The sequence below is a fragment of the Sus scrofa genome, chromosome 1 (genome assembly GCF_000003025.6).
Source record: "Sus scrofa isolate TJ Tabasco breed Duroc chromosome 1, Sscrofa11.1, whole genome shotgun sequence".
In the NCBI taxonomy this organism is placed as follows: domain Eukaryota; kingdom Metazoa; phylum Chordata; class Mammalia; order Artiodactyla; family Suidae; genus Sus; species Sus scrofa.
Window position 1 is genome coordinate 81862002 of NC_010443.5, and position 26920 is coordinate 81888921.

The window sequence follows — 26920 nt, forward strand, 5'->3', positions numbered from 1 at the left end:
AGCCCTAGAAACCAAAACAGTTGTAAATACGTGCTTTTTGTGATTTTTTTGCTTTTTAGGGCCACACCTGCAGCATATGGAGGTTCCCAGGCTAGGGGTCGAATCAGAGCTACAGCTCTCGGCAACACCAGATCCTTAACCCACTGAGCAAGGCCAGGGATTGAACCCACAACCTCATGGTTCCTAGTCTGATTCGTTTCTGCTGTGCCACAACAGGAACTCTAGTAAATATATGTTAATCATGAATCATCGTTTAGTAAACCCCTAGCAAGTCAGAGATTGCTACACAAAAAATAAGCATCCTGAGCTCCGGGACTCAGACCACGTAGTTCACTGCCATATCCCTCATGCTTTAATTGGCCTGTGAAAGAGTGTTGAAATAAAGAATGAAAGAAGAAAAGAAATTGAGTGGTTTCAGTTAAGATTCTGTTTGATCCCACAAGCTGTGCAAATTCCTTCACGTTTGTAACTTTTTCCTTGTAAAAACATTTCACCTGAATGTTAGAGAACTATTAAATAAATCATGGAATTACAAAAAAAGCAGATCACAATGTGTTATCTATGAAATAAAGTTTTTAAAAAATCAGGTCACAGAACAGTGTGCGGAATATGCTGATATTCGTATTGGAAAGAGAGGAGGGAGTTTGCTAGGGCTGCTATGACTGAATACCACAGACTTGGTGGCTTAAACAAGAGAAGTTTATTTTTTGACAATTCTAGAGGCTAGAAGTCTGAGATTACGGTGTCAGCAAGATTAGTTTCTTCCTGGATTGGAGATGGCCATCTTTTCCCTGTAGCATCACATGGCCTTTCTTCTGTGTCCTAATCTCTTCTTGTGGGGACACCAGTCATACTGGATTAGGGCCCACTCTGTGGCCTCATTTTAGCTTAATCACCTTTTTAAAGTCCCTGTTTCCAAATACAGCCACATTCAGGGATCCTGGAGGTTAAGACTTCAGTATATGAATTTGAGGTGAACACAGTTCATCTCATAATAAATATTTACCTGTGCCAAAACTTAACAAATTGTGTGCTTTAAGTGTGCACAGTTTATTGTATGTCAGTCATACCTCAATAAATGTATTTAAAAGTGGAGGAAAAAAAATACATATCTGTATTTGCTTTTATGTGCATAAAAAAGTGATTACCTTTGGCAGAAGAGATGAGCACATAGATAAGTTCAAAATGAGTTTTTTGGGGAAGTTCCCATTGTGGCTCAATGTAAATGAATCTGTCTAGTATCCATGAGGACACAGGTTTGATTCCTGGTCTCATTCACTGAGTTAAGGATCCAGCATTGCCATGAGCTGTGGTGTAGGTTGCAGACGAAGCTCAGATCTGGCGTGGCTGTGGCTGTGATGTAGACCAACAGCTACAGCTCCAATTTGACCCCTAGCCTGGGAACCTCCATATGCCATGGATGTGGCCCTAAAAAGACAAAAAAAAATTTTTTTTTAAAGAGTCTTTTGTCATTCCCTGATGGTGCAGTGAGTTAAGGATGTTATCACTGCTGTGGCTTGGATTCAGACCCTAATTCAGGAACTTCTGCATGCCACAGGTATGCCCCCCCAAAAAAAAAATCTTTTAAAAATATTTACATGTATTACTGATTGAAAAAAAATGACATAAATACATATTTTTAAAACATTGGTAAGATAGTAACACCCAAGGCTTTGGGAGTTGAGCTGAGCCACATTCATGACACTGTAGGCTGAGGTCCAGACACAGGCCCTCATTCTGCTGCTCTCTGTCTCATCTGAGGTAAGTCATGGAACTTATCTTCCTTCAAGGTTGTCAGCCACAACCTTGCTGTATCATTTCCCCACATTAATTTTGTAAATGTAACGCTGACTAAAAATATACTGATTTTTTTTCTACTTTTCTTGTCTGTGTGCTCTTACAATAAAAAAAAAAAAAAATGAGATTTACTTTATTATAAAACGCAGCTGTATCCAGGATCAAATTGTAGTTTTCAAAAGAGTTTCACTTTGATTTACCATTTGCTTTAATTTGTTGTCTTACCCCCTGTCTTCTAGCCCCAATTTGAGGTCCTTTGTGACGTGATTATAGCAGTTAGGTACTTTGGGCAGATTCTTTAACTGCTCCATCTATTGGTTTCTGTGCCTGTAAGTTGAAAGGATGGCAGCTAAGATGTCTTCATAGCCCCATTTTATTTTATTGGCCCTATTTTATTTTATTTATTAATTTATTTGTCTTTTTGCCTTTTCTAGGGCCACTCCCGCGGCATATGGAGGTTCCCAGGCTAGGGGTCGAATCGGAGCTGTAGCCACCAGCCTACACCACAGTCACAGCAACGCAGGATCCGGGCCAAGTCTGCGACCTACACCACAGCTCATAGCAACACTGGATCCTTAACCCACTGAGCAAGGCCAGGGACTGAACCCGCAACCTCATGGTTCCTAGTCAGATTCGTTAACCACTGTGCCACGACGGAAACTCCTTATTGCCCCATTTAACTGAGAAAATAAATCACGCTCACTCTCTTATCCCCTTTGTCCTCCTCTATTTTTTTTCTATTATCCTTTTAATATATTTTTTAACTAAACTTTTCGAATCAGTGTCATCATTGTACTCCTTGCAGGACACATTTAGTACGTGACAGTATAAGTTCATGTAACTGTTGCCCATAGACCGTGAAAAGAAGTGTGGAAGTGTTTGGGATTATAAAGATTGTGCTTCCTTGGAGTTCCCGTCATGGCTCAGTGGTTAACGAACCCAACTAGCATCCATGAGGACAAGGGTTTGATCCCTGGCCTCGCTCAGTGGGTTAAGGATCCCGAGTTGCTGTGGCTGTGATGTAGGCTGGCAGCTACAGCTCCTATTCGACCCCTAGCTTGGGAACCTCAATATGCCACCAGTGAGGCCCTAAAAGACAAAAAGACTAAATAAATAAATAAATAAATAGGTTGTGCTCGTCCTTGAGTTTGTTCCTTTGAATTGTACAGCTTCCACTTCAGCTCTGATGCTTTCACAGTCCATTTTGGCTCTCTGCTGATGGAATAATAGTTTTCTGAGTCCCACAGTTTCCCAGTTCTGGAGGTTCTCCCAGGGCCTTCAGCACTGTCCTGCATGGATCAGTACCTGCATAACAGTTTTCAGAGTAGGGCTGGAAATGGGAAGCGGGAAGAAGATGTTTGTGTAAAGTGAGTTTTTTGTTTTGGTCTTTGTATAAAGAAGGGTTTTTCCCTTTTGTTAATTACTGACTCCCAATATTTGAGAAATTATAATTTTACACATTTGTTTTGTTTTTAAAAAGCAATAGAAAGATTCCCTTCCCACTCTCCCTGCAAAGCTGGCCTCTATGTATCAAATGTAAATTTGCCTTCTAAAATATTTATGTAAATTACTTATGTTCCAGTTACCTCTAAACCCACATTATTTGCATGGTAAGACATTCTGTGCTAAGTAAATACAACCAGACAGATATGAGAAATAATCAGGTTTCATCATGTTTCTCCAGGAATCTTTCGGCTCTTAATGTTAGGCTAATATATGGTTAGTCTGTGACCTACTCTTTAGAGAATAGTAGGTCAGAAGAATTAAATAGTTGTGCAGAAGAATTAAAAGTATATAGGCATAAATATTTCTTGAGCATCAGCTGCCAGTTGCTGGGATGTGACTTTAATTATCTTTAAATGTATTTTTAGAATTCTTTGATCAGGAGCACCAGAGGTGGAATGGCTAACACATCTGACTACAGTTAACGAGTCTAGAATTCCTTGTTCAAAATACCTGAGGTTATGCAGAAATTCACCTCGTATTATTGTAATATGTTGGATTTGTTCACTCTCAGCAGTAATGGGGGAGGCTATGCCTTTGTGAAGGTTGGGGGTATGTGGAACACCTCTGCATTTCCTTTCAGTTTGCCCATGAACTTAAAACCAAAAACGCTCTTTAAAAGTTCTTCAAAAAATACGGAGTTCTCATCACGGCTCAGTGGAAACAAATCTGACTAGGATCCATGAGGATGCAGGTTGGATCCCTGGCCTTGCTCAGTGGGTTAAGGATCCAATGTGGCCGTGAGCTATGGTGTAGGTCACAGACGCAGCTCGGATCTGGTATGGCTGTGGCTGTGGTGTAGGCTGGCGGCTACAGCTCTTGATTCAACCCCTAGCCTGGGAACCTCCGCCGGTGCAGCCCTAAAAAGACAAAAAATAATAGAAAATAAGAATACAGATAATATGTCCATGAAGGGCTTGTGATAGACAGGTGGTGACTGAATGCCAGCCCCACCCTACATGGTTCCTTCTTGTACATGTCCTGCAGCCACGTCAGGGTGCAGTCTGTCCACTGGATGCTGTCAACTAGGTTAAAAAGTATGTTATTGTCAAACTGTTTTCAGAGAATGACGAGGAGCAGGAGGCTCTGCCGTCTCTGGATAAGCCTGGCTGGTACTCCCAGGGGAATGCGGTCCACCTTTATGAACTTCTGAAGAAAATGACTGGCCAACCTGAACCCAAGGTATTTTCCACTTGAAGCAGAGTCCTTGAGGCCCACTTGCAGATAGAAACCTTTGTAAATGAAAACCACAGTTCCAGATGTGCCCAGCATACTTACCTGTGAGGGAACCATCTTCCTCTGCCTTTCTACCAACCTCCTCACCTCCCTCTTTTGCTTTAATAAGCCTTTCCCTTATTGAGGTACTGCGTCTTTATCTGTAACAGAAAAAAGCAGAGATTCCAAGTAGGAAGCCACAGACCTAGGGAATACGCTGCATTAGTGTGGGAGTACCTGAGGAGTATCATCCTGATAATTGGTCATCAAAAACATGTTTATATGTAAAATAAGCAAGAAGTGATCATACTGCAGACTAAAGACACATTAGCTTTCAACAGCCTGGTCACAATACCGATGTTGTCATTGGTATATTTTTAACAGCAGGATCCTTCTTCTAAAAAATGTTTGCCAGGAGCCCTATAAGGAGGAGGAGTCAGTAGGTCACTGAGCTCAGCTCCACTGGCTCCCACACTGTCACAGCCCTGGGCACTCCTGATGCGGAGGCTCTAGCTCATATTCCATTACCTTGTTTTCTTATCTCTAAATTGAGAGCGGTGGACTAGAGCAGCAGAGCTTTCCTCAGAGTATCTGGGGAGTTTCCCAGAGTCACTTGTCCACTCCCACCCACGCTCACCAGCAGATTCTCTTTCTGCGGGTCTGGGTGGGGCCCAGAAACTTTGGAAAATGGGTTGTATTGGCATTCCTGCTAATCTAACCGTTAGTGACAAGTTGTCTCTAGTATCCTATCAGCTCTTCAATTCCAGGGGCAGGTTTAACTATAAACATACGAGCTTCTTCCCTTCTTCAGAAAATTGAATAAATCCACTTATCGTCTGCCTTTTTTCTACCTGCAAATGAGTTGTGTAACTTCTTAAACCTGACAGCCTGTGAATCAAATAGGACAAGTTGATGGTCACCTGGGAAGTTTTCAAGGGCGTTGAAGATGTTTATGCAACTTTTACATGACTTATTCGGATGCCTGTCAAGGAGTTTTCTTCTGCCTTCTTAAGAGTGAAACACCACTCTCTTTCACAGTTCTCACCTCTCAAACAGAACTTGCTGTCTGACTTACAGGTTGTTTACTTTGGTGACAGTATGCATTCAGATATTTTCCCAGCCTCTCATTATAGTAATTGGGAGACAGTCCTCATCTTGGAAGAGCTCAGAGGGGACAGAGACGGGAAGCCTGAGGATGCAGAGCCTCTAGAGAAGAAAGGAAAATATGAGGTAAGGGTTCCCTTCAGTTCTTTCCTTCAAAGAAAACCCTTTATGTTTGACATATATTGGAAAGTGCCTGTTTGTGCCAAGAGTGATGAAATCTCTTGGCACTTATTTTGATCTTCATGCCATCTCAGCTCTACGTTGATCTTGTTGATAGTTTTTAGATAATGCCGAGAGAATGCTGTGAACCTAGCCCTCTGCTTTTATCCAGTGCTGTTGTACCACGGGTGTGTTTGGCTGTGATGAGGCGGCCAGATCCTGACTGGCTGTAGTTATACTCTCTCTTTTGCTTGGCCATGAAAGCCCTGTGCTCTCTCTTCATGGGCCTAACAGAATTAAATTGGTAGCTCCTTTAAACTTACTCCTGAGCCACCCAGAATGAACTCAGGTAAAGACTTGGGAAAAAAAGTACAATATATTATAAATCTCAAAAGAGAAAATAGTGTATAAAAGCAAAAAGAAGAAAGGTCATAAAATAAATTACACTTTTAAAAATTCATTCCAGGAGTTCCCGTCATGGCACAGAAACGAATCCGACTAGGAACCATGAGGTTACAGGTTTGATCCCTGGCCCGCTCAGTGGGTTAAGGATCCGGTGTTGCCATGAGCTGTGTGGTGTAGGTCGCAGATGTGGCTCAGATCTGGCATTGCTGTGGCTCTGGCATAGGCTGGTGGCAGCAGCTCTGATTAGACCCCTAGCCTGGGAACCTCCAAATGCTGCGGGTACAGCCCTAAAAAGACAAAAGACAAAAAATAAAATACAAATTCATTCTAGTGGAGCAGTCTAAAAGGAAGGGAAAACACAAGTCAAAAACAAAGCAAAAAATAACAAAAAGAAATAAATTCTCAAGCCATGAAAAAACATTGGAGGAAACTTAAGTGCATATTACTAAGTGAAAGAAGCCAATCTGAAAAGGCTGTATACTGTATAATTCCCATATGACATTCTGGAAAAGACAGAGCTATAGGGACAGACCAGCGGGTGCCCAGGGTTCAGGGAAGGGGGAAAATCAGTGGAGCACAAATGTACACGCACTCGTAGTTCCTGTTGTGGTGCAGTAGAAATGAATCTGACTAGTATCCATGAGGATACAGGTTTGATCCCTGGCCTCGCTCAGTGGGTCAAGGGTCCAGCATTGATGGGAGCTGTGGTGCATGTAGCAGATGCAGCTTGGATCTGGCATTGTGTGGTTGTGGCATAGGCCGACAGCTACAGCTCCAATTCAACCTCTGGCCTGGGAACTTCCATAGGCTGCACCTGCGGCCCTAAAAAGCAAATACAAACAAAGAAAAAAACCCACAAGTGTACCACACTCATGAATACAAAATATTGATAATAAAGACAGTGTCTGGGGTGAGGTGGAGCAGGGCCGACATACCATCTGCTCTATTTATCTGTAAACGTAAAACTGCTCTAAGAAATAAAGTCTGTTTTTAAAACAGCTGCAAGTAGAGGCAACAGAATGTTAGAATAAGGGAGTTGGGTGTCTACACGTTTTCCACTGAATAGCATGTAGTCTTCGGTGTGACCGTGGAAGTTCTGTGGACTGAGTGAAGAAGAGGTATAAATAACCCTGCAGAAGGTGGGCCTTCTAGCTTGAGTGATTTTGGAGGAGGTTTCCACTAAAGTGAAATTTGGTTTTTCTTCACAATGATTTGAGGATGCAGATAGAGCAATAAGCAAATGAAGAATCAGTGGGAATGTTTCCTTCAGCCTTACATTAACAGTAGCTTCATCCTTCCCCCACAGATCCCTTTTCTCGTCATTTAGTTATAGACCCGTCATGAACAAAGAATTAGTAATTGGCTCTTAGGAAATAGTGAGTCAACAGCTTGAAGATCTTATTGCCCAAGATAGAATTGAAATAATGTTCCTTTATCATCAGACTCCTCCTCCCCACCCCACCGCTGCTCCATTGAACATGTATGTAATGTCCTTATCAGTCCCACCCACCATGGTTGAGGGACAGGATTGGGTGCATACACATACACATATTTCACAACACTACTCAAAAATTGCATCACAACTATCAGACATAAGTAAGCGCTTATTGGATTGCCAGAGATATCTTAATAAAGCCACTCATTGTTAAACAACCAGTCTGACACCATTGTCTTGTTCAGCATATACTAAGTCTTTAATTTGTGCAAGCCTCCCTATTATGAATATTAGGGACTTATAATTGAATCTTACATAGCTCCTTTGTACAGAACATATTAGTCTGCAGATAAAGGGGGTGAGGAGCTTGAATACACAAATAAAGCTTAGTTGCCTCAGGAGGGTACAAGTTAGAAAAGAATTACAAACAGGACAGGGTGGATACTTTATTGAGAAGAATTGGGAAAAATTTTTATAAAAAATGTAGAATTCAAGGTCAGCATTGAAGGGCAGGTACATTTTCAACTGATGGACATGCTAACATTCTTGGTTCAAGAAATAACGTGAATAAGTGTACAGAGATTGTAATGTACGGGCTACAGTACACAGTGTTGACCATAAAATAGCAGATGTGTAGGTCTGTCAGCCAAAGGAACCACTCACAGTTGAATATGGAAGTAACAGGATTGATGCTTTTGCTTAGCAGCTGTGTGAAAGGTAGGTTGAGCTGAAGGGCAGGGGCTCTGTGGGAGGCTGCTTGAGCAGCCCGTACTATAGGTAGTACAAACCTGAACAAGTGGTGGACCAGTGAGAAATGGGAAGAGAATGTGGCTGATGTTCTGGAGGAGCATCGGATAAGCTTGGTGCCAGTGGTAGGAACAGGGACTCAAAAAACAGGTTGTTTTAGGCGCAGCCAACAAGGAAATGTTGGGTTTTGTTCAAAGAAATATGGAGGACACCAGAAAGAGTTGGTTTTGTGAGGAGAGAGTTGTGATTGGTTTAATGTTGAAACCCATTTCTTTGAAAATTGCTGGAGGCTGAGATTAAAGCGGTATCTGGAAGATAGGATAAGTGAGTACTATTGGAATGCCACTGTCTAAGGAAGAGAGACTAGCAAAAAAGAGAAGATGGAAACTTGGTGAGAACACTTACTCTTACAGAATGATAGCTATAAGATATAAAGGCTTAATGGAGATAAGTGCTCCTTGTGGATATATTCAAGAAATGACATGATTGTTTTAGTTAGTATTTATGTATTTTATATTTGAGAAAAAATGAATCATTAAAAACTTCAACCGCAGAATGAACAAAAATGAGCATCTGTCCATTCTGGCTGCTTTTACAAAATACCATAGATTGTCTAGCTTATAAACAGTAAACATGTATTTCTCCCAGTTCTAGAGGCTGGGAAGTCCAGGATCATGGTGGTAACTGATCGAGGGTCTGGTGAGGCTAACTTCTTCATAGACCATCATCTTCTCCCTGAACCTCACAATACAGAAGGAAAAAGCTCTCTCTCCAGGGTCTTTTTTATAAGGACACTAATCCCATTCACGAGGGTTCCAGCCTCATGACCTAACCACCTTTTAAAGCCCTCACCTCATAATTCTGTCCTCTTGGGGGTTAGGATTTGAACGTATGAATTTTGAAAGGATACAGATATTTAGACAGACATCCACATTACATTGAACCAGAAACAGTAAATAGGTCTGTTTTCCTCCTTTCAAAGGAATAATATGCTGCCTAGATTCTACCACTCTGTTTGCAGAACCATTATCTGCATATAGTGTGTGTGAGATGAGTCATTTCTTCTCAGACTCATTATTTTAGAAAAAACAGTGAACTAAATAAAGTTACCCTATAGATTTCTCTTTAAACCTTGAGAAATTATATTTATATTCACCCTAAATATATACACAGAAGCATAGATATTCATAGTCCATACTGTTCTGAAATACCTTTTGGTGAAATCCAAATAGATTTTTGCTAAATAATTTCCAGACACCATCGTCTCAAAACCTTATTTTCATCTTGCTTCACAGAATGAGTTCCAGCACAAAGAGTCATGAATCTAAAGGCATATGGAACTCTTTGCTTCTCCAAAATGTCCAGGGCAAGCAGTAAATAGTATAACTGCAAGACGGCATGAGAAGTACTGCATTAGGGATAAACTCAAGAGTGTGAGAAAATGGAGGGAGAGAGCTGATCCAGCCTAAGTGTGAGGAGTCAAGGAAAACATCCTGGGTGGCCTCCACGTCAGGCCCCGAAGGATGAAAAAGGGGGAGTGTTTTTGAAGGACTACTAAGATTTGTTTTACTTTTGATATAGTGTACCATCTGGTTCAAGTTGAAATGAAGTGCATACATTGTTTCTCTGTTTTGGTTTACTTAGTTGGGGGGGGGGACTTACAGTGAAGTTGAACCCTAATTAATCAGTTTCATTATTCTGTTTCTTATTTCAGGGACCGAAGGCAAAGCCTCTGAATGCATTATCTAAAAAATGGGGCTCTTTTTTTATCGATTCAGTTTCTGGACTGGAAAATACAAAAGATTCCTTGGTTTATACATGGTCTTGTAAGAGAATCAGTGCTTACAGCACTATTGCAATCCCAAGTATTGAAGCAATAGCAGGTAAGGGGGAAAATACTTAAAACGCTTTATCTGTTACTGGACGGTAATGACCTGAAGTACTAGAATTCTTTAAAAGAAGAAAATTTTCCCATGACATGTATTAGATTTGGGGGTGGGGATCACCTAGGTATGGCAGTATATAAGTAATTAGGACCTACCTGTTTGCTGGAGCTGACTACCGATGCTAGACAAGTTTGTTGTAAGTCCTCCTGGATTCACAGGATAGAGAGATAGGGGACCATGATCAGGACAGGATATTAAGGAGGCCAAGTAAGGTGAACCTCACTTTGGGGGCTGCTTTTCCCCTGTTTGCTAACTCAAAAGAGGGCACCCATGGCCAAAAAACACATGAAAGGATGCTCAAATTATTAGTGAAATGTAGGTCAAAGCTATGGTGGGATATCACCTCACACCAGTCAGAATGGCCATCATCAAAAATCTACAAACAATAAATGCTGAAGAGGGTATGGAAAAAAGGGAACTCTCCTACCCTGTTGGTGAGAATGTAAATTGATACAGCCACTATGGGGAACACCGTGGAGGTTCCTTAAAAGGCTAAATAGATGATCCAGCAAACCCATTCTTGGGCATATATCCAGAGAAAACCCCCCCCCTGCCAAGTTCACTGCAGCACTATTTACAATCGCCAAGACATGAAAGCAACCTAAATGTCTATCAACAGATGAATGGATAAGGAAGATGTGGTACACATATACAATGGAATATTACTCAGCCATAAAAAAGAAAACTGAAATAACACCACTTGCAACAACATGGATGAACCTAGAGATTATCATACAGAGTGAAGTCAGTCAGACAAAGACAAATATCCTATGATACCACTTACATGTGGAATCTAATAAAAAAAAACAATACTAAAGAACTTAAGATAACAGAAACAAACTCACAGATTTCAAAATCAATCTCAGGGTTACCATAGGGGAAACTGTGGGAGGTAGGGAGGAATTGGGAGGGTGAGAATAATATATATGGACTACTGTATAAAATAATCAATAAGAACCTACTGTATAGCACAGGGAAATTTACTCAATAGTTTGTAATAGCCTATATGGGGAAAAAATGAAGATATATATATATATAAAACATATATAAGTGTAACTGATTCACTTTGCTGTGCACCTGAAATTAATGTGGCATTGTAAGTCAAATATACTCCAATAATTTAAAAAAAAATAAAAAGTAAAATAATAGCTAAAAAATTAAAGAAGATGTTGGAGGGGGAGGTACCCAAAGAAGTGAATGGACCTTTTCTGTAGTTTCATGAATCTACAGGGATAGAAAATGGAGGGTAGGGCCAGCCAAAGGAGGGGTGGGCCTGGTGAATTCTTCAATCTGTGTTGAGTCGCTGAAGGAAGTCACTTTAAAGTAAGGATGAATTAGAAATAGGCATTCACAGGAAATGAAGCTCAGCTTTAAATCAGCTGAATCCCAGAGGTCCCATTGTGGCTTAGCAGAAACGAATCTGACTAGTATCCATGAGGACGCAGATTCAATCCCTGCCCTCGCTCAGTGGGTTAAGGATCCGGCGTTGCCATGAGCTGTAGTGTAGGTCGCAGATGCGGCTCGGATCTGGCATTGCTGTGGCTGTGGTATAAGGCCAACAGCTGTAGCTCCAATTTGACCCCTAGCCTGGGAACCTCCATATGCTGCAGATGCAGCCCTAAAAAGACAAAGTAATAGTAATAATAATCAGCTGAATCCCTAAAGTTTGATTGAGAAGATTTTAGATTGTTAATGCCCTAAGGTACCTGGTAAAAATCAATGACCATTCTCTTTTGAGGAAAATAACATCATTCTTTTTTTTTTTTTTTTTTTTTTTTGTCTTTTTGCCTTTTCTAGGGCCGCTCCTGCAGCATATGGAGGTTCCCAGGCTAGGGATCAAATCAGAGCTGTAGCTGCCGGCCTACGCCAGAGCCACAGCAACGCAGGATCCGAGCCGAGTCTGCGACCTACACCACAGCTTACGGCAATGCCGGATCCTTAACCCACTGAACAAGGCCAGGGATCGAACCTGCAACCTCATGGTTCCTAGTCGGATTCATTAACCACTGCACCACGACGGGAACTCCTCAAAAATTTTTTTTTTTTTTTTTTTTTTTTTGGCCGCACTCATGGCATGTGAACCCATGCCATGATTTGGCCCGTGCCATAGCTGCAGCAATGCCCAATCCTTAACCCACTGCACTCTACGAGAACTTCCCCAACTTATTTCAAAAAACAATTAATAGAAGGTTTTAGCACTTAATGAAAAATAACCAGGCACCCAAGGATAAGAGACACTAACAAAATAACCAAGTACAGAGACAAAAGGAATGAAAAATTTGGTAGACATACAAAAACTATTTAAAAAATAGAAAATCTAAAACTGAAACATTAAAAAGATCAAAATTAAGAAGTTAATGGTTGGCTAGGCACAGGAAAAGTGAATTAATGTACTGGGAACTAGGCCAAAAGAGAATATCCAGAATGAAGCCCAAAGAGAAAAAAGCATGGAAAATACCAAAGAGGAACTAAGAGTCACAGGAGATATAATGAGAAGGAATAAGATTCTATATAATTATTAGAATCTTAGAAGATGAGAGAATAAGCCAAAAGCAGTAGCTGCCAACTTTGCAAAAACAATGAAAGGAAACAAGCCAAAGGTTTAAAAAGCCTAAAGAACTGAAACAAAATAAAAGGAAATCACAAAGTTAAATGATAAAAACAAGATAATTAAGAAATATTAAAGCAATCAGAGATTAAAGACAGCTTGATTTCAAAGGAATAAATATGGCATAGGAATGAGAGATTGACATCTGACTTCTCCCAGAAACAAAAGCAGCCAAAGACAGTACAATGTTGTCTATAAATTGCTGGGAAAAAAATGGCTGTTGGTCTTGATGGAATTCTATACCCAGTAAAGAAATCATTAAAGAATAAAATAAAAGGAGTTCCTGTTGTGGCTCAGTGGTTAACGAATCTGACTAGAAACCATGAGGTTGTGAGTTCGATCCCTGGCCTCATTCAGTGGGTTAAGGATCCAGCATTGCTATGACTGTGGTATGGGCCTTAGCTGCAGCTCCGATTGGAACCCTAGCCTGGGAACTTCCATATGCCACAGTTGTGGCCCTAAAAAGAAAGAAAAAGAAAAAAATATTATCGCTGAGAGTCAGAGGTATTCATCCTCTCTTCTCTCAGGTCAGAGCTTAATCCCAAATCCACTGTGCTTTACAGAGAAGTAGGTTTCTGCTTACTTCTTAGTTTCCTGAAGTTCCCTTAAGCATTTGGTGAAGGGCTTGGGTCCATAGTCCAGTCCTCCACCCTTCCTTTATTGCACATTCTAGCCCCTCAATTTTTGTCTCAGTAGCCTCTCAAGACTGCCAAAATCTCTTCCAGTTTTTCTGCTGCTAGTAACTGTCCCTGCCCCACCCCCAGCTGAAATTCAGGTGCCTAAAGGATAAAGCTGTGACAGAACCTTGGCTCACTTCACAGCTGCTTGTTCAGTTGTCTGTCCTCGGGCCTTAGTTGCCTCTTTAGCTCTCTCTCTCCGGTGACTTCACTCTGATGTTTTTATTATACTCAGCTTTTATGGTTGTGTCAGCTCTAATTCAGAAGTGGAGGTCTACTTTTTTTGAACCTCAGATTCTACTTCCTTAAACTGGGTATATTTCCCTCAAAAGACGGATGTGAGAGGAAGTAAAGCAAGATATTTACCTGAGTTATTGGTAGGATGATGATGATGACCCTAAGATACATATCCTTCTAAAAGGTTCATCCTCTGTGCCGGTGTCCAAATCCAGTATGTCAGTAAATGTAATAACTCACTAGTTTCCAAAAAACATTCTCATTTTGTTCCATGCTTTACACATAAAATTAAAGAACATATTTCCTCCTTTTACGTACAATTTTCCTATTAAAGAAATGAACCTTGTAACTAGGAGATACCAGCTCAGAATTAAACTATTTTTTTCAATTTTTATATGTCACTCTTTTTTTTCCTTTCAAAGTGACTCATTTGTAGTGAGAGTAGGGTTGTGTGATAGTGGAAGTCACTGAATTACTCTAAAGTACCTAGATAAAAACTGCTCAATGGGATGCGGTTGTGAAATGGTCAGAGTCCAAAAAAGAGAATCTCCGTTATTCCAGGATTTAAATATTTCTCCAGGAGTTCCTGCTATTGTGCAGCACAGGTGAAGGATCAGCATTGTCTCTGTGGTGGCACAGTGGGATAAGGATCCAGTGTTGCCACAGCCACTGGCATTTAATATAAAGTGTAATTTTATGTTGGTACCATTTTCAAAATACTCAGTACTACCAAATGATGTTTTACTTGTGAAATTTGTGAAGTAAGAATTACTGCCCAGTATTTGTGTGTGGAATGAATATCAGTATATGACCCAGTCTCAGCTGTGGCTCGGATTCAGTCTCTGGCTGAACTTCCATATGCTGCAGGTACAACCAAAAATGATTAAATAAATAAATAAGATAGCTAAATAGATGAAGTAGTTAATTAATTCTCCAAAACAAATGGAAAAATAAGCCCCAGTCTATATTCTGGCATAATAACTCCTCCTTAAAGAAGCAGTAATGACATCAGTGTGTCCCATTTTCATTCTCCAGTTTTCTTCCTCAGCACCCTGGGAAAAAACTTGGCAGAGCCTTTGTCTTGTAACTTTTCTCAGGAGAAAATACTTAGTCGGACTCACCAGTAGTCAAACAAGCCAAACGAGTAGATTTTTTTTGCAGGGAAGGAATGAGAGAGTTGGTATGACATATTTAGTTTTGATTTTATTTGAAAAATAGTGTGATGGTCACGGCTTTAGATGTGTTGACATAGTGAAGATAGAATCTTTACATAAATATTATCCTGTCAGTATCTTTTTAGAAAGTCCCAAGAGTTCTTCTGTTTCTGTGTTATTTTACATTGAACTTAACTGTTTTAAGAATGTTTGTTTCATTTTGGTTCACTTCATTTAATCATTACATGATATGGTTGATATTATGGTGTATTGAGTACCCAGAGATTAATAGAACACTATTGTGGTAAATAAGAATTTGGTTCTTTGTCTACCTTTCTCCTTTCTTCCAAATAGCACCCAACAATGACTTTTCAAAAACAGATGCAGATGTCTCCCCCTTGCAGAGTCCCCAATCAATCTGGAGATCCTTATTTCAATGGAACAGTCATCTGATGTCAGTTCGGCTATTCCAGACACAGAGTTCTTAACTATAGTAGATTTTTTCTGCTAGCCGGGAGAAAGAATAAATTTTTGCTTTAAATGAGATAGGAAATGAAAAACAAACCTTTTACTCCCCCTTTGTCTCTTAAAATCTTTTTGTATTTGTGTAATGTTTCTTTATTCATGGGTATTTCCTAGACTTGGTTCTCTATTTATATGCTAGAGGCTATTTATATAGGTATAGCTATATTTACTTTAGAAAGTACATGGAGTTCCCATCGTGGCTTAGTGGTTAATAAATCCAACTAGGAACCATGAGGTTGCAGGTTCGATCCCTGGCCTTGCTCAGCGGGTTAAGGATCCAGCATTGCCATGAGCTGTGGTGTAGGTCGCAGACTCGGCTCGGATCCTGTGTTGCTGTGGCTCTGGCGTCAGCTGGTGGCTACAGCTCCAATTAGACCACCTCTCCTGGGAACCTCCATATGCCATGCGGGAGCGGCCCTAGCAAAGGCAAAAAGACAAAAGAAAGTACATAAGAAAGATAGAGACAGAGGTGGCTGGGTCAACTCTTAGCCTGTATCATTTTGGTGCCTCTGTTTTTGAAATTCAGTTTTATCAATTTGCTTTCCAATACCTTTTAATGCGTAGCTCAAAATATGCTCCAGCTGACTTGAAGCAGTAAAGCAGTGAAGACCAGTGAAATTTCCTGATACTGAATGTTTTTCTGTTTATAGCAGTCTTAGCTTTCTCTGGCTTTGGAAAGGCAGTGTTCTTTCACCTCAGTCTTTAGCATTAGTTTTTTCCTCATAAGGATTATGTCTGGGTCTTAATGACTTTCACTGACATTTAATATAAAGTATAATTTTTATGTTAGTATCATTTTCAGAATACTCATTACTACCAAATGATGTTTTACTTGTGAAATTTGCGAAATAAGGATTACTGCCCAGTATTTGTGTATGGAATGAATATCATTACATGACATATTATCATAATGTTTCGCTTGTAATATTTCTGGTAATGGTTCCTTGAAGAAATTTGGGAAGAAAATATCTGAAGGCTAGCTTTTGAGATATATATATGAAGATGTCACAGTGTCCCATCATCAATAAAGTATGAGTTTTATGTTCTCCCCCATTCCCCTTGTGTGTTTGTGTGTGTGTGTGTGTGTAATGCTTTTCATATGGAGAAAGTTGCCGTATTGTGCATATTAGAATTCTTATTTAGCAAAGCATTCAAAGATTATTCTTACTAACTCTTATTACTAAGGGCTATGAAGATTATTAGTTTTCCTTTACCAGTTACATAATCTCAGTAAAGCCTGAGAAATATTTAGTTTTTTTTAAATCAGATGAGTGTTCCTATTTTAGGTGTTAACTTTTATGTAGAGAGTTATTAAAAGAGTTTATTCACCAATTAGAGCTCTGAAAATAATTTGCAGTATCTCTAAATGTAATTTGAAAATATTACTGTCAATTGTATAGGGAAAGACATCTATACTCATTCTAGGTGCAACCTGTCTGGGGACAAAATTATTATGAAACTCTAAAAACATTTTATTATTAATGAGTATCAAATCTTGATTTGTTTCTTTATGAAAGGCCTTTTAAGATCTGCAGAGTAATCTTTTTTTTTTTTTTCCAGAATTACCCCTGGACTACAAATTTACAAGGTTCTCTTCAAACAATTCAAAAACGGCTGGTTATTATCCAAACCCTCCATTGGTATTATTAAATGATGGGATGCTGACAGCTAAATAAACTATCTTAACTAAAAACTGAAGAACTATATATGCAGCAAATATACTGTAAAAATGTTAATTTTCAAAAAATACTGTAAAATGCTTTATAGGAACAAATTGTAAAGTGACCAAGAAATTGATGTTTTTCAATGGGTCTCCTTTCAATAGAGATCATCTTGATACCCAACAACTCCCATTAATTAAAATCTCATTATCTTAGAACCAAAAAGAATCTTATTAATATTTCCTATACCAGTAATTCTGAGATGAGAATTACTTGGGAATATATAGAAAGATATATATACACATACATATTTACACATTTGCCTAGACCAGTGGTTCTCAGTGTGGTCCCCAAACCCCTAGCATAGCAACACCTGCAAAGTTGATGGAAACGCAGACTTGTGGGAATGGACACAGCACCCTGTGTTTTAATAATAGTGTAATTCACACTGAAAGTTAAGAGCCACTGGCTAGACCACAACCTCCAGACATTGGGGATACAGATGAGCAATGAGTATTTATATTTATCCCAGGAAAATGCAGCCAGAATTAAGAATAACTCATCTACACCTGCTGTTTCAATCTATAGTCAAGAACACCAAGTCTAGTGAGATTATTTTTCCGGATTATCAAGTTTTATGCTATTTTTGTGGTTTCCAAAACAAGGAAATAGGATGTCTTCTAGACCACACAGCTGTACGGGACAGGGATGATTGAAGATGCCAACAGGTTCGCCTCCAGTGTTACCCATTAGGGTTTTTTCCTCCCTGTTAATGTTAAAGTCTGTTCACTTCATTTTCATTCACCTTAAGGACAAAAATTGGTTCTTGGGGTGAAAAAAAATCTTAATGCAGCGGGTTGTGGTCCTCCATATTTTCAACCCTACTCAGTAAAACCTTATTCCTTAGTATTAACTTCTTTCATTAGGGAGAAATGTAATTTACAGTTACATTTATTAATTAAATTTAATTTTTCTCATAGGGCAAGGGGGTGATAATGAAAAAAAAGTTGAGAAAAAGTGCTTTTGTGTTCTTAGTGCTGTATGTAGTTATTAGTAGCTATTTGTTAAGATGTTTGGACCTAGGTAATGTTTACAACATAAATTCCTGGCTACTCCTTATGCTGTAATTTTACTTTGTCCATTATGGACAGTATCAGAAAACATACTGGTCACTACCATTTTACTTGGATTGTAGCAGAGAATTTAGCCTATTAATGGATGCAATGGAAAGAAAAATATTTTGTTAAATTTTTAAATGCTCAGTTCTCAAATATATTGTGGGGATGAGTATCTCAGGGTAGGTAAACAGTTACTGAATTTTTTTTTTCCTCAAAGTCAGTAACTTTTTTGATATCTACTAATAAATGTTAATATCTTTGAAATTGAATTCCAAAATCTCATTGGAGTATGATAAAGAGCATACTATCAAGCTTAAGGCTTAAATGAAAGATGCTGTTTCGTGTATACTTTCAATAGACATTTGATTTCTTTTAAAAATAAAGTTATTTTTCCTTACACATGTTTATTTTATCAATGACACAGAATAATACATCTTTAAATGCTTATAGACTGCTGTTGTTAATATTGAAAAAAATGAGAACTCCACAATAAGAAGTTATTGTGTATTTTTTTGGCCACTGAGGAGTGAAAAAATGTTGTTAGAGTTTAGAAGTTCTAGTTCTACTTTTACATGTACCTACCTAAGAAATCTGAACAAATTACCACACCTTTGTTCATCTTGTCAAAAGAGAAGGTTAGAGTTTATATCCAAGTTTCTGCCCACTTTTCTAGCAGAGTCAGTCAGTGCTTCTGATGAATGTTTTTCTGTTGGACTGTAATTAGACTTTTTAAATTTTTGGTTACTAAAATTGCCAGTATTTCTAATTATAACATGAAGAGTAAATAATAATCATCAAAAATGGTATATTAAAAATTTTTTAAAGATATTAGAGAAGAAAACTGTGTATTAACAAAATTCATGAAATAAGAAAGCAGGAAAATTGTTAATGGACAGAGGACTTAAGCTTAATATTAGCATACAGGCAAACATCACCTGAAGGATACTTATAAATAAATTCAGGGGTGGCTATTGTTGGTCTCATCAGCAAAGGAAAGATCTGAATGGCCCAGTGGTCAAACAAATGGTTTGTCAGAACATTCTTTGGAATATTGAGGTAGCAGAAACTTCAACTCAACCATGAATTGGAATCTTAAGTCAATTAGTTCTGAGTGTATTCAGCTGTAAATTGAAATCAAGTATTATTCCCCTCTAATGTTTATCTCCAACAGTAATTTTATATATATTTAAAGCATATACAGTTGAGCCTTGAACAACTCAGGTTTAACTCATGTGGGGCCCACTTACACTCGGATTTTTTTCAATAGTAAATGCTGCAGTTGCAGTACTACACTATCCACAATGAATTGAATCCATGGATGCTGAACCACAGATACAGAAGGCCACCTCTAAGTTATACTTGGATTTTCAACTGCACTGGCACCCCCTAATCCCTGCATTGCTCAGGGGTCAATTACATATATATATATATATATATATGTACATATATATGTCTACACTTATATATCTACACACACAGTTTTAGTGAAATGGTTTGAATAAAAATTGAATAAATTTATATGATTTATATCACAAACTAGTACAAAAGGGAATATCCAACTATCTCTTTGTATATAACAACCCTGACTATGTTAGAATTACATGGATAGCTTTTTTATTTATTTTTTTTTTTTTTTTTTTTTTTTTTTTTTTGCTATTTCTTGGGCCGCTCCCACGGCATATGGAGATTCCCAGGCTAGGGGTCCAGTCGGAGCTGTAGCCGCCGGCCTACACCAGAGCCACAGCAACGCGGGATCCGAGCCGCGTCTGCAACCTACACCACAGCTCACGGCAACACCGGATCGTTAACCCACTGAGCAAGGGCAGGGACCGAACCCGCAACCTCAAGGTTCCTAGTCAGATTCGTTAACCACTGTGCCACGACGGGAACTCCAGCTTTTTTATTTTTAATGTGTGATGTTGCAGTAACATTCTCTTACTTCTTCTCAGGCTCTCATCATAAGAGTTGGCTTCTAGATTAGCGCCTGACTGGAATATATTTGAGAGTTAACTCACTCGGTGTGGTCCTGAACCTGTCCTTGAAAATCCTTGGGTATTGTCTAGCCCACATAAGGTGTATTCAAAAATATGCCTCTTATTAGTCTCTAGTACCATCTTCAGAAATAGTCTAAAAAAATTAATGATAAGGAGCGCTGATGCCTCACCAGGCTAATTCATGTGCCTTATTTACTTCCTAAGGGAGCAACCATATGAGGTATGTGTACTTTCTAAACATTTACAGACAAGGAAATTGAAATTCACAGAGGTTAAATAATAGGCTTGCTCCAGTTGCATTGTTTCTAAGGAATAGCATTAATACATAAGCACAAGTTTGACCCCCAAAATCACGCTCTCAGTGGACTGACATAAAAGTCTTACAGTATTGGATCTAGACTGGGATGAATCTCAGTATAAGACACTTTAGATTGTTCCTTTGGGGGAAAGCTGGTTAATGTAGTTTGGGCTCCTCTCCTTTCCTCCTCCCCTTTGTAGCTGGCTTTACCCCTTCCTATCACTCCCCCATTGGAGTACACTAGTCTTTAGAGGGTGGCCACAGAGGATGTCCTCTTTTCACCAGAGGCACAGCACTAAGGGGAAACTTCAACACTGGAAGGAACAAGAATAAATACCCACCTGTGGGAGAACTTCTGTGACACAATTGTTTCTCCAGTTTGTGTGCTGCCCATTTTGGGGTGTGGAATTTGTGCACAATCTTAAAGCACACCAAAAATCACAACTGCTGAACCACCACTGAGTAAACAAAAAACTGGAACCAACTGAAAAAAGACATCCAAATACATAAAGAGGAAACCCAACCAGATGATAGGAGGGGCATACTCATGATGTAATAAAATTCCATACCCCAAAATGGGCAGCACACAAACTGGAGAACAATTACATCTCAGAAGTCCTGAGCCCCATGTTGGGATCTCCAGCCTCAAGGTCTGACATTGGGAGGAGGTGTCCTCAGAGCATATAGCTCTGAAGGCCAACAGGACTTGGGTGCAGGAACTCCAGAGAAATGGGAAAAACAGAGAATCCCTTCTTAGCACACAAAAGGTCCCATGTGTACTGAGACACAGATAAAAAGTAGTGGCTGCATAGGAGACAGGGCCAAACCTCACCCACTGGTTTTGGAGGATCTCCTGGAGAGAGGGGTGTCTGTGGCAAATTCTTAGAAACATACAATCTTCCAAGAGTGGACCCGAAAGAATCATAACATGAACAGACCAAATTGTGTGTACAAATTAAACTGTGATTTAAAAACTTATAACAAACAAAAGCCTAGGACCAGATGGCTTCACAGGCAATTTCTACCATTTATTTTATTTATTTATTTTTGTCTTTTTGCCATTTCTTGGGCCACTCCTGTGGCATATGGAGGTTCCCAGGCTAGGAGTCTAATTGGAGCTGTAGCTGCCAGCCTACACCACACCAGACACAGCTCACACACAGCAATGTCGGATCCTTAACCCACTGAGCAAGGCCAGGGATTGAACCCGCAACCTCATGGTTCCTAGTCAGATTCGTTAACCACTGAGCCACGACAGGAACTCCTGCAATTTCTACCATTTAAAGAAGAGTTAACACCTATCATTCTCAAATTATTCCAAAAAACTGCAGAAGAAGGAACACTTCCAAATTCATTCAATGAGGCTACCAGCACCCTAATACCAAAACCAGAAAAAGATACCACAGAAAAAATTACATAAAAATTACAGAAAGAAATAATACTGATGAGCATATACTAATCTCCCACAAAATACTTGCAAACTGAATCCAATAATACAAAGGGTCATACAGCATGATCAAGTGGTATTTATTCCAGGGATGTAAGGATTTACAGTATCCGCAAATCAATCAGTGTGATACACCACATTAACAAACTGAAGAATAAAACCATATGATCATCTCAATAGATATAGAAAAAGTTTTTGACAAATACAACACCCAGTTATGATAAAAACTCCCCAGAAAGTGGGCATAGACAGAACTTACCTCAACATAATAAAGGCCATATATAACTAACCCACAGCTAACATCATACTCAATGGTGAAAAGCTGAAAACATTTCCTCTAAGATCAAAAATGAGACAAGTATGCCAACTCTCACCACTTTTGTTCAGCACAGTTTTGGAAGTCCTAGCCACAGCAATCAAAAGAAAAATAATCCAAACTGGAAAGGAAGTTAAAACTCACTGCAGATGACATGATACTTCTCATAGAAAATCCTAAAGATGCTATACTAGAAAATTACTAGAGCTCAACAATGAATTTGGTAAAGTCACAAGATACAAAATTAATACACAGAAATCTGTTGTATTTCTATACACTAAAAATAAAGATCAGAAAGAGAAATTAAGGAAACAATTTTATTTACCACTGCATCAAATAGAATAAAATACCTAGGAATAAACCTATCTAGAGGCAAAAGACCCATTCTCCAAAAGGTTTAAGATATTGATGAAAGAAATCAAAGATGACACAAACAGATGGAAAGGTATTACCATGCTCTTGGATTGGAAGAATACTGTCAAAATGACTATACTACCCAAGGCAATCTTCAGATTCAACACAATCTCTACCAAATTACCAACAGCATTTTTCAGAGAACTAGAATGAAAAAAAATTAATTTATATGGAAGCACTAAAGAGCTCAAATAGCCAAGGATGCTCAATCTTACTAATTATTAAAGAAAAGTAAATCAAAACCACAATGAGGTATCACCTCATACTAGTCAGAATGACCATCATCAAAAAGTGATAAATCCTGGAGAGGATGTGGAGAAAAGGGAACTCTCCTACACTGTTGGTGGGAATGTAAATTAGTACAACCACTATGGAGGACAGTATGGAGTTTCCTTAAAAAATTAAAAATAGAGCTACCAGGAGTTCCTGTGTGGCTCAGAAGATTAAGAACATAACATAGCATCCATGCGGATGCATATTCGAATCCCTGGCCTGGCTCAGTGAGTTAATTATCCAGTAATAGCTGCAAGCTGTGGTGTAGGTTGCAGATGCAGCTTGGATCTGGTTTTGCAGTGGCTGGGGCGTAGGCCTCAGCCACAGCTCCTATTTGACCCCTAGCCCAGGAACTTCCATGTACTGCAGGTGCAGCCCTAAAAAGAAAAAAAAAAAAAAAAATATACAATACTGCTATATAGAAAAAATAAAAAAAAAACATATGCACCACAATGTTCATTGCAGTACTATTCACAATATGCAAGAATGCATACTCAGTGCCACTGACACAAATGGATAAGATATGAATACATATATATATATATGTATATATATATACATGAATACTACTCAGTAATAAGAAAGAATGAAATAATGCCATTTGAAGCAACATGGGTGGATCTAGAGATTATCAAACTAAGTGAAGTAAGTCAGAAAAACAAATACTATGTGATATGACTTACATGTGGAATCTAAAATAAACACAAATGAACATCTACAAAACAGAAACAGATTCACAGATGTAGAGAACAAACCTGTGGTTGCCAAGAGGGATGGAATGGGAGTTTGGGGTTTGTGGATGGATACAGAATGGACAGACAAGGTTCTACTGTATAGCACAGGGAACTATATTCAATATCCTGTGACAAACCCTAATGGAAAAGAATATTAAAATAGAATGTGTGTGTGTGTGTGTGTGTGTGTATACATATATATATATATATATATATATATATATAGCAGAAATTAACATTATAAATGAACTATACTTCAACAAAATAATTTTTTTTAAATACAATCCTTTTCGTACATTTACACTCTTTGATGAAGGAAACTGCTAATTTCATTCATTTATGCATCAAACATCATGATTACATATGTAAGTTCAGAAGTGTTTAGATTAAAACACTTCTGAAATTATGGAATCCTGTATTAATTTAAATAACTGATTTTTTGGAAAAATCCCTTTCAAAGACCATCATAAATGGGTTAAGAATAACTTTCAACTGAATATTCACATAGGGTTTTTGTTTTGTTTTCTGCCAAATTTACTGGAGACGATTGATATAGTGGAAGTTACCCTAACTTGAGATAAAAATATTTTAACTCTGTGCCTTGCATCCTAGGCAATTTAGTTCAACTTTCTCAGCCTGTTCACTCAACTATTTAAAAGGAACTCCACAGTGGCCTAGCAGTTAGGAACTTGGCATTATCACTGTTGTAGCTTGGGTTACTGCTGTGGCTCAGGTTTGACTTCTAGCCTAGCAACTTCTGCATGCCGCAGGCATGGCCGAAAAAAAAAAAAAAGTAAATAAATAAAAGGGGATATTAAAACTGCTATAATATGAAGGTAACATAAGAACACACATGGACGTGCGTGATGTTATCTCAGATCTCTTCAGATTGTCAAGCCAGGGAATGCATATCTGATGCAGAATCAGATACTAAAGGTTCGAATTGACTCTATGAGACAGGGAACTCAATAATTAGGCATATCGGTAATTTTGTTTTTTGTTTTTTTGGGTTTTTTGTCTTTTTGCCATTTCTTGGGCCGCTCCCACAGCACATGGAGGTTTCCAGGCTAGGGGTCTAATCGGAGCTGTAGCCGCTGGCCTATGCCAGAACCACAGAACGCGGGATCCGAGCCGCATCTGCACCTACACCACAGCTCACAGCAACGCCAGAATCTTAACCCACTGAGCAAGGCCAAGGATCAAACCCACAACCTCCTGGTTCCTAGTCAGATTCGTTAACCACTGAGCCATGACAGGAGCTTCGCATATTGGTAATTTTGTCTTTAGTGGTGAGAACTGATTTAAGAAAACTTGAGTCAACTGGAGATAAAGCAGAAGCAAAAGCAGTAGCAAGCTTGATGTGTAGGAGTAGGGAACCTGAGTAAGGAAGAAACAGAGTTAAAATATTTTTATCTCAAGCTAGGGTAACTTCCACTATATCACAATCATCTCCAGTAAATTTGGCAGAAAACAAAAACCCTACGTGAGCATTCAGTTGAAGGTTATTCTAATGACTTTGGGTGTCTGGCCTGAGCTGAATATCCAGAAATAGAAATGGATGTGTGATGATATTCTGTTAATATAGGGATCAGAGAAACAATGAAATATGTCACTACTACTCACAGGACAATATGGCCCTGGATACCAAAATGGTAATACTTCTTTGGTGAATATAGGATGAAATTCTTAAACTGGTTTGAAGAATAATTTGGCTCTAGAATTGAGAAAGAAAAACAAAAAGGCAATGCAAAGAAATGGAGCATGACTATAAGAGTCTACAATGCATTGTAAGTAAATCCTTGAGAGTGCTAAGTCTAATTTTATTAGACTAAACAGAAGAGAAAACATGTTAATCTATAAAAATGAGTGACACCAGCCTACTAGAAAAATGAGTATTAAGAGTTCCTATTGTGGCTTGGAGGGTTAAGGACCTGACCTAGTTTCTGTGAGGATGCAGACTTGATCCCTGGCCTTGCTCAGTGGGTTAAGGATCCCACTGGCCACAAACTTCAGCATACACAGGTCACAGATATGGCTCAGATCCAGATTCAGTGTTGCTGTGGCTATGGTGTAGGTCTCAGCTGCAACTGTGATTCAACTCCTAGCCTTCCATATGCTGCAGGTACAGCTGTAAAAAGAAAAAAAAAAAAAGAAAGTACTATTGGTTAGACTAAAGCTGATAATAAACCAACAAAAATGATATTTTCTAATTATATCCAGAAAGGGATAAAAGAGATAATGCTTCAAACAGATGGTTGACAATGCAGAAATTAATCACTGAATTGAAAATGTAAAATGAACAGTGTTTGGGGAATTTAGGATTAAGATGGGTATAAAACTTGCAGAAGAAAACTTAGCCCTCTAATATTTAAAAGTTCTCCAAGCCTATAAAAATTATACTTCAAATAGAGCTTGCAAATAAGAATTGTGCTAAGAGTCAACAAATTGTTAATTGTATGTTTAACAATTTCTACCTCAAATCAGTAATTTTGGGCCATTTATGTCAAATTTTTTTTTTAGATGGCTAAAAATATTCAGTGATTCATTTATGCAGATCTTGCAGCATCCATTGTTCTCTCTACTACAGAGAATGCAGAAGTATTCATCTCCCAAACCTTCATATAATAGCTACTGAACAGCGAAACATTACTGGTAATTTACACTGTGATGTCTGATATCATTTGTTTCTAGACATTATATTTCAGTCATAATTTTGTGATTCTTTCTTTTTAGAGCATCACAATGTTACAGGAAAAGAACTTAAGTAGTGCTTAGAGAATATCCAATGATTAATTCTTCAAAAGTGTACCTTAAACTCTTTAAGAATGCTCTAAAAAGACAAAAAAAAAAAAAAAAAAAAAAAAAAAAGAAAAGAATGAGCCTAAAGTAGGGACATAGTTTAAAAATAAGTAAACAATGACGGTGCATGAACAGTTTTCCACTGAAAATAATATTTTAAGTAGGTGACAAAAATCAATTTATGGTGCTTCAATTACCACCAAAAACTACACTGCCTGTATAGGAAATATGTTTATGAATATTCCTTTGGGCTTCTCATTTACCATTTTTCAAGCAGAATATCTTGGATGATGCATTACTGCCTTTTTTTTTTTTTTAAGATTCAGGATGATGCTTATTTACCATGATGACGTG

The 26920-nt window shown here is 38.6% G+C and overlaps 1 protein-coding gene across 1 annotated transcript in view; it reads left to right on the plus strand.

Annotated features, from left to right (window-relative positions):
• The window catches only part of NT5DC1 (5'-nucleotidase domain containing 1), a 134774-nt gene extending 116084 nt beyond the window's left edge, over positions 1-18690 (plus strand). The window contains exons 9-12 of the mRNA XM_001928200.4: positions 4364-4482; positions 5593-5745; positions 10080-10248; positions 17073-18690. Of these exons, the coding sequence (XP_001928235.1) occupies positions 4364-4482; positions 5593-5745; positions 10080-10248; positions 17073-17188 (557 nt within the window). The 3' untranslated portion in view covers positions 17189-18690. The remainder of the gene's footprint in view (positions 1-4363; positions 4483-5592; positions 5746-10079; positions 10249-17072) is intronic.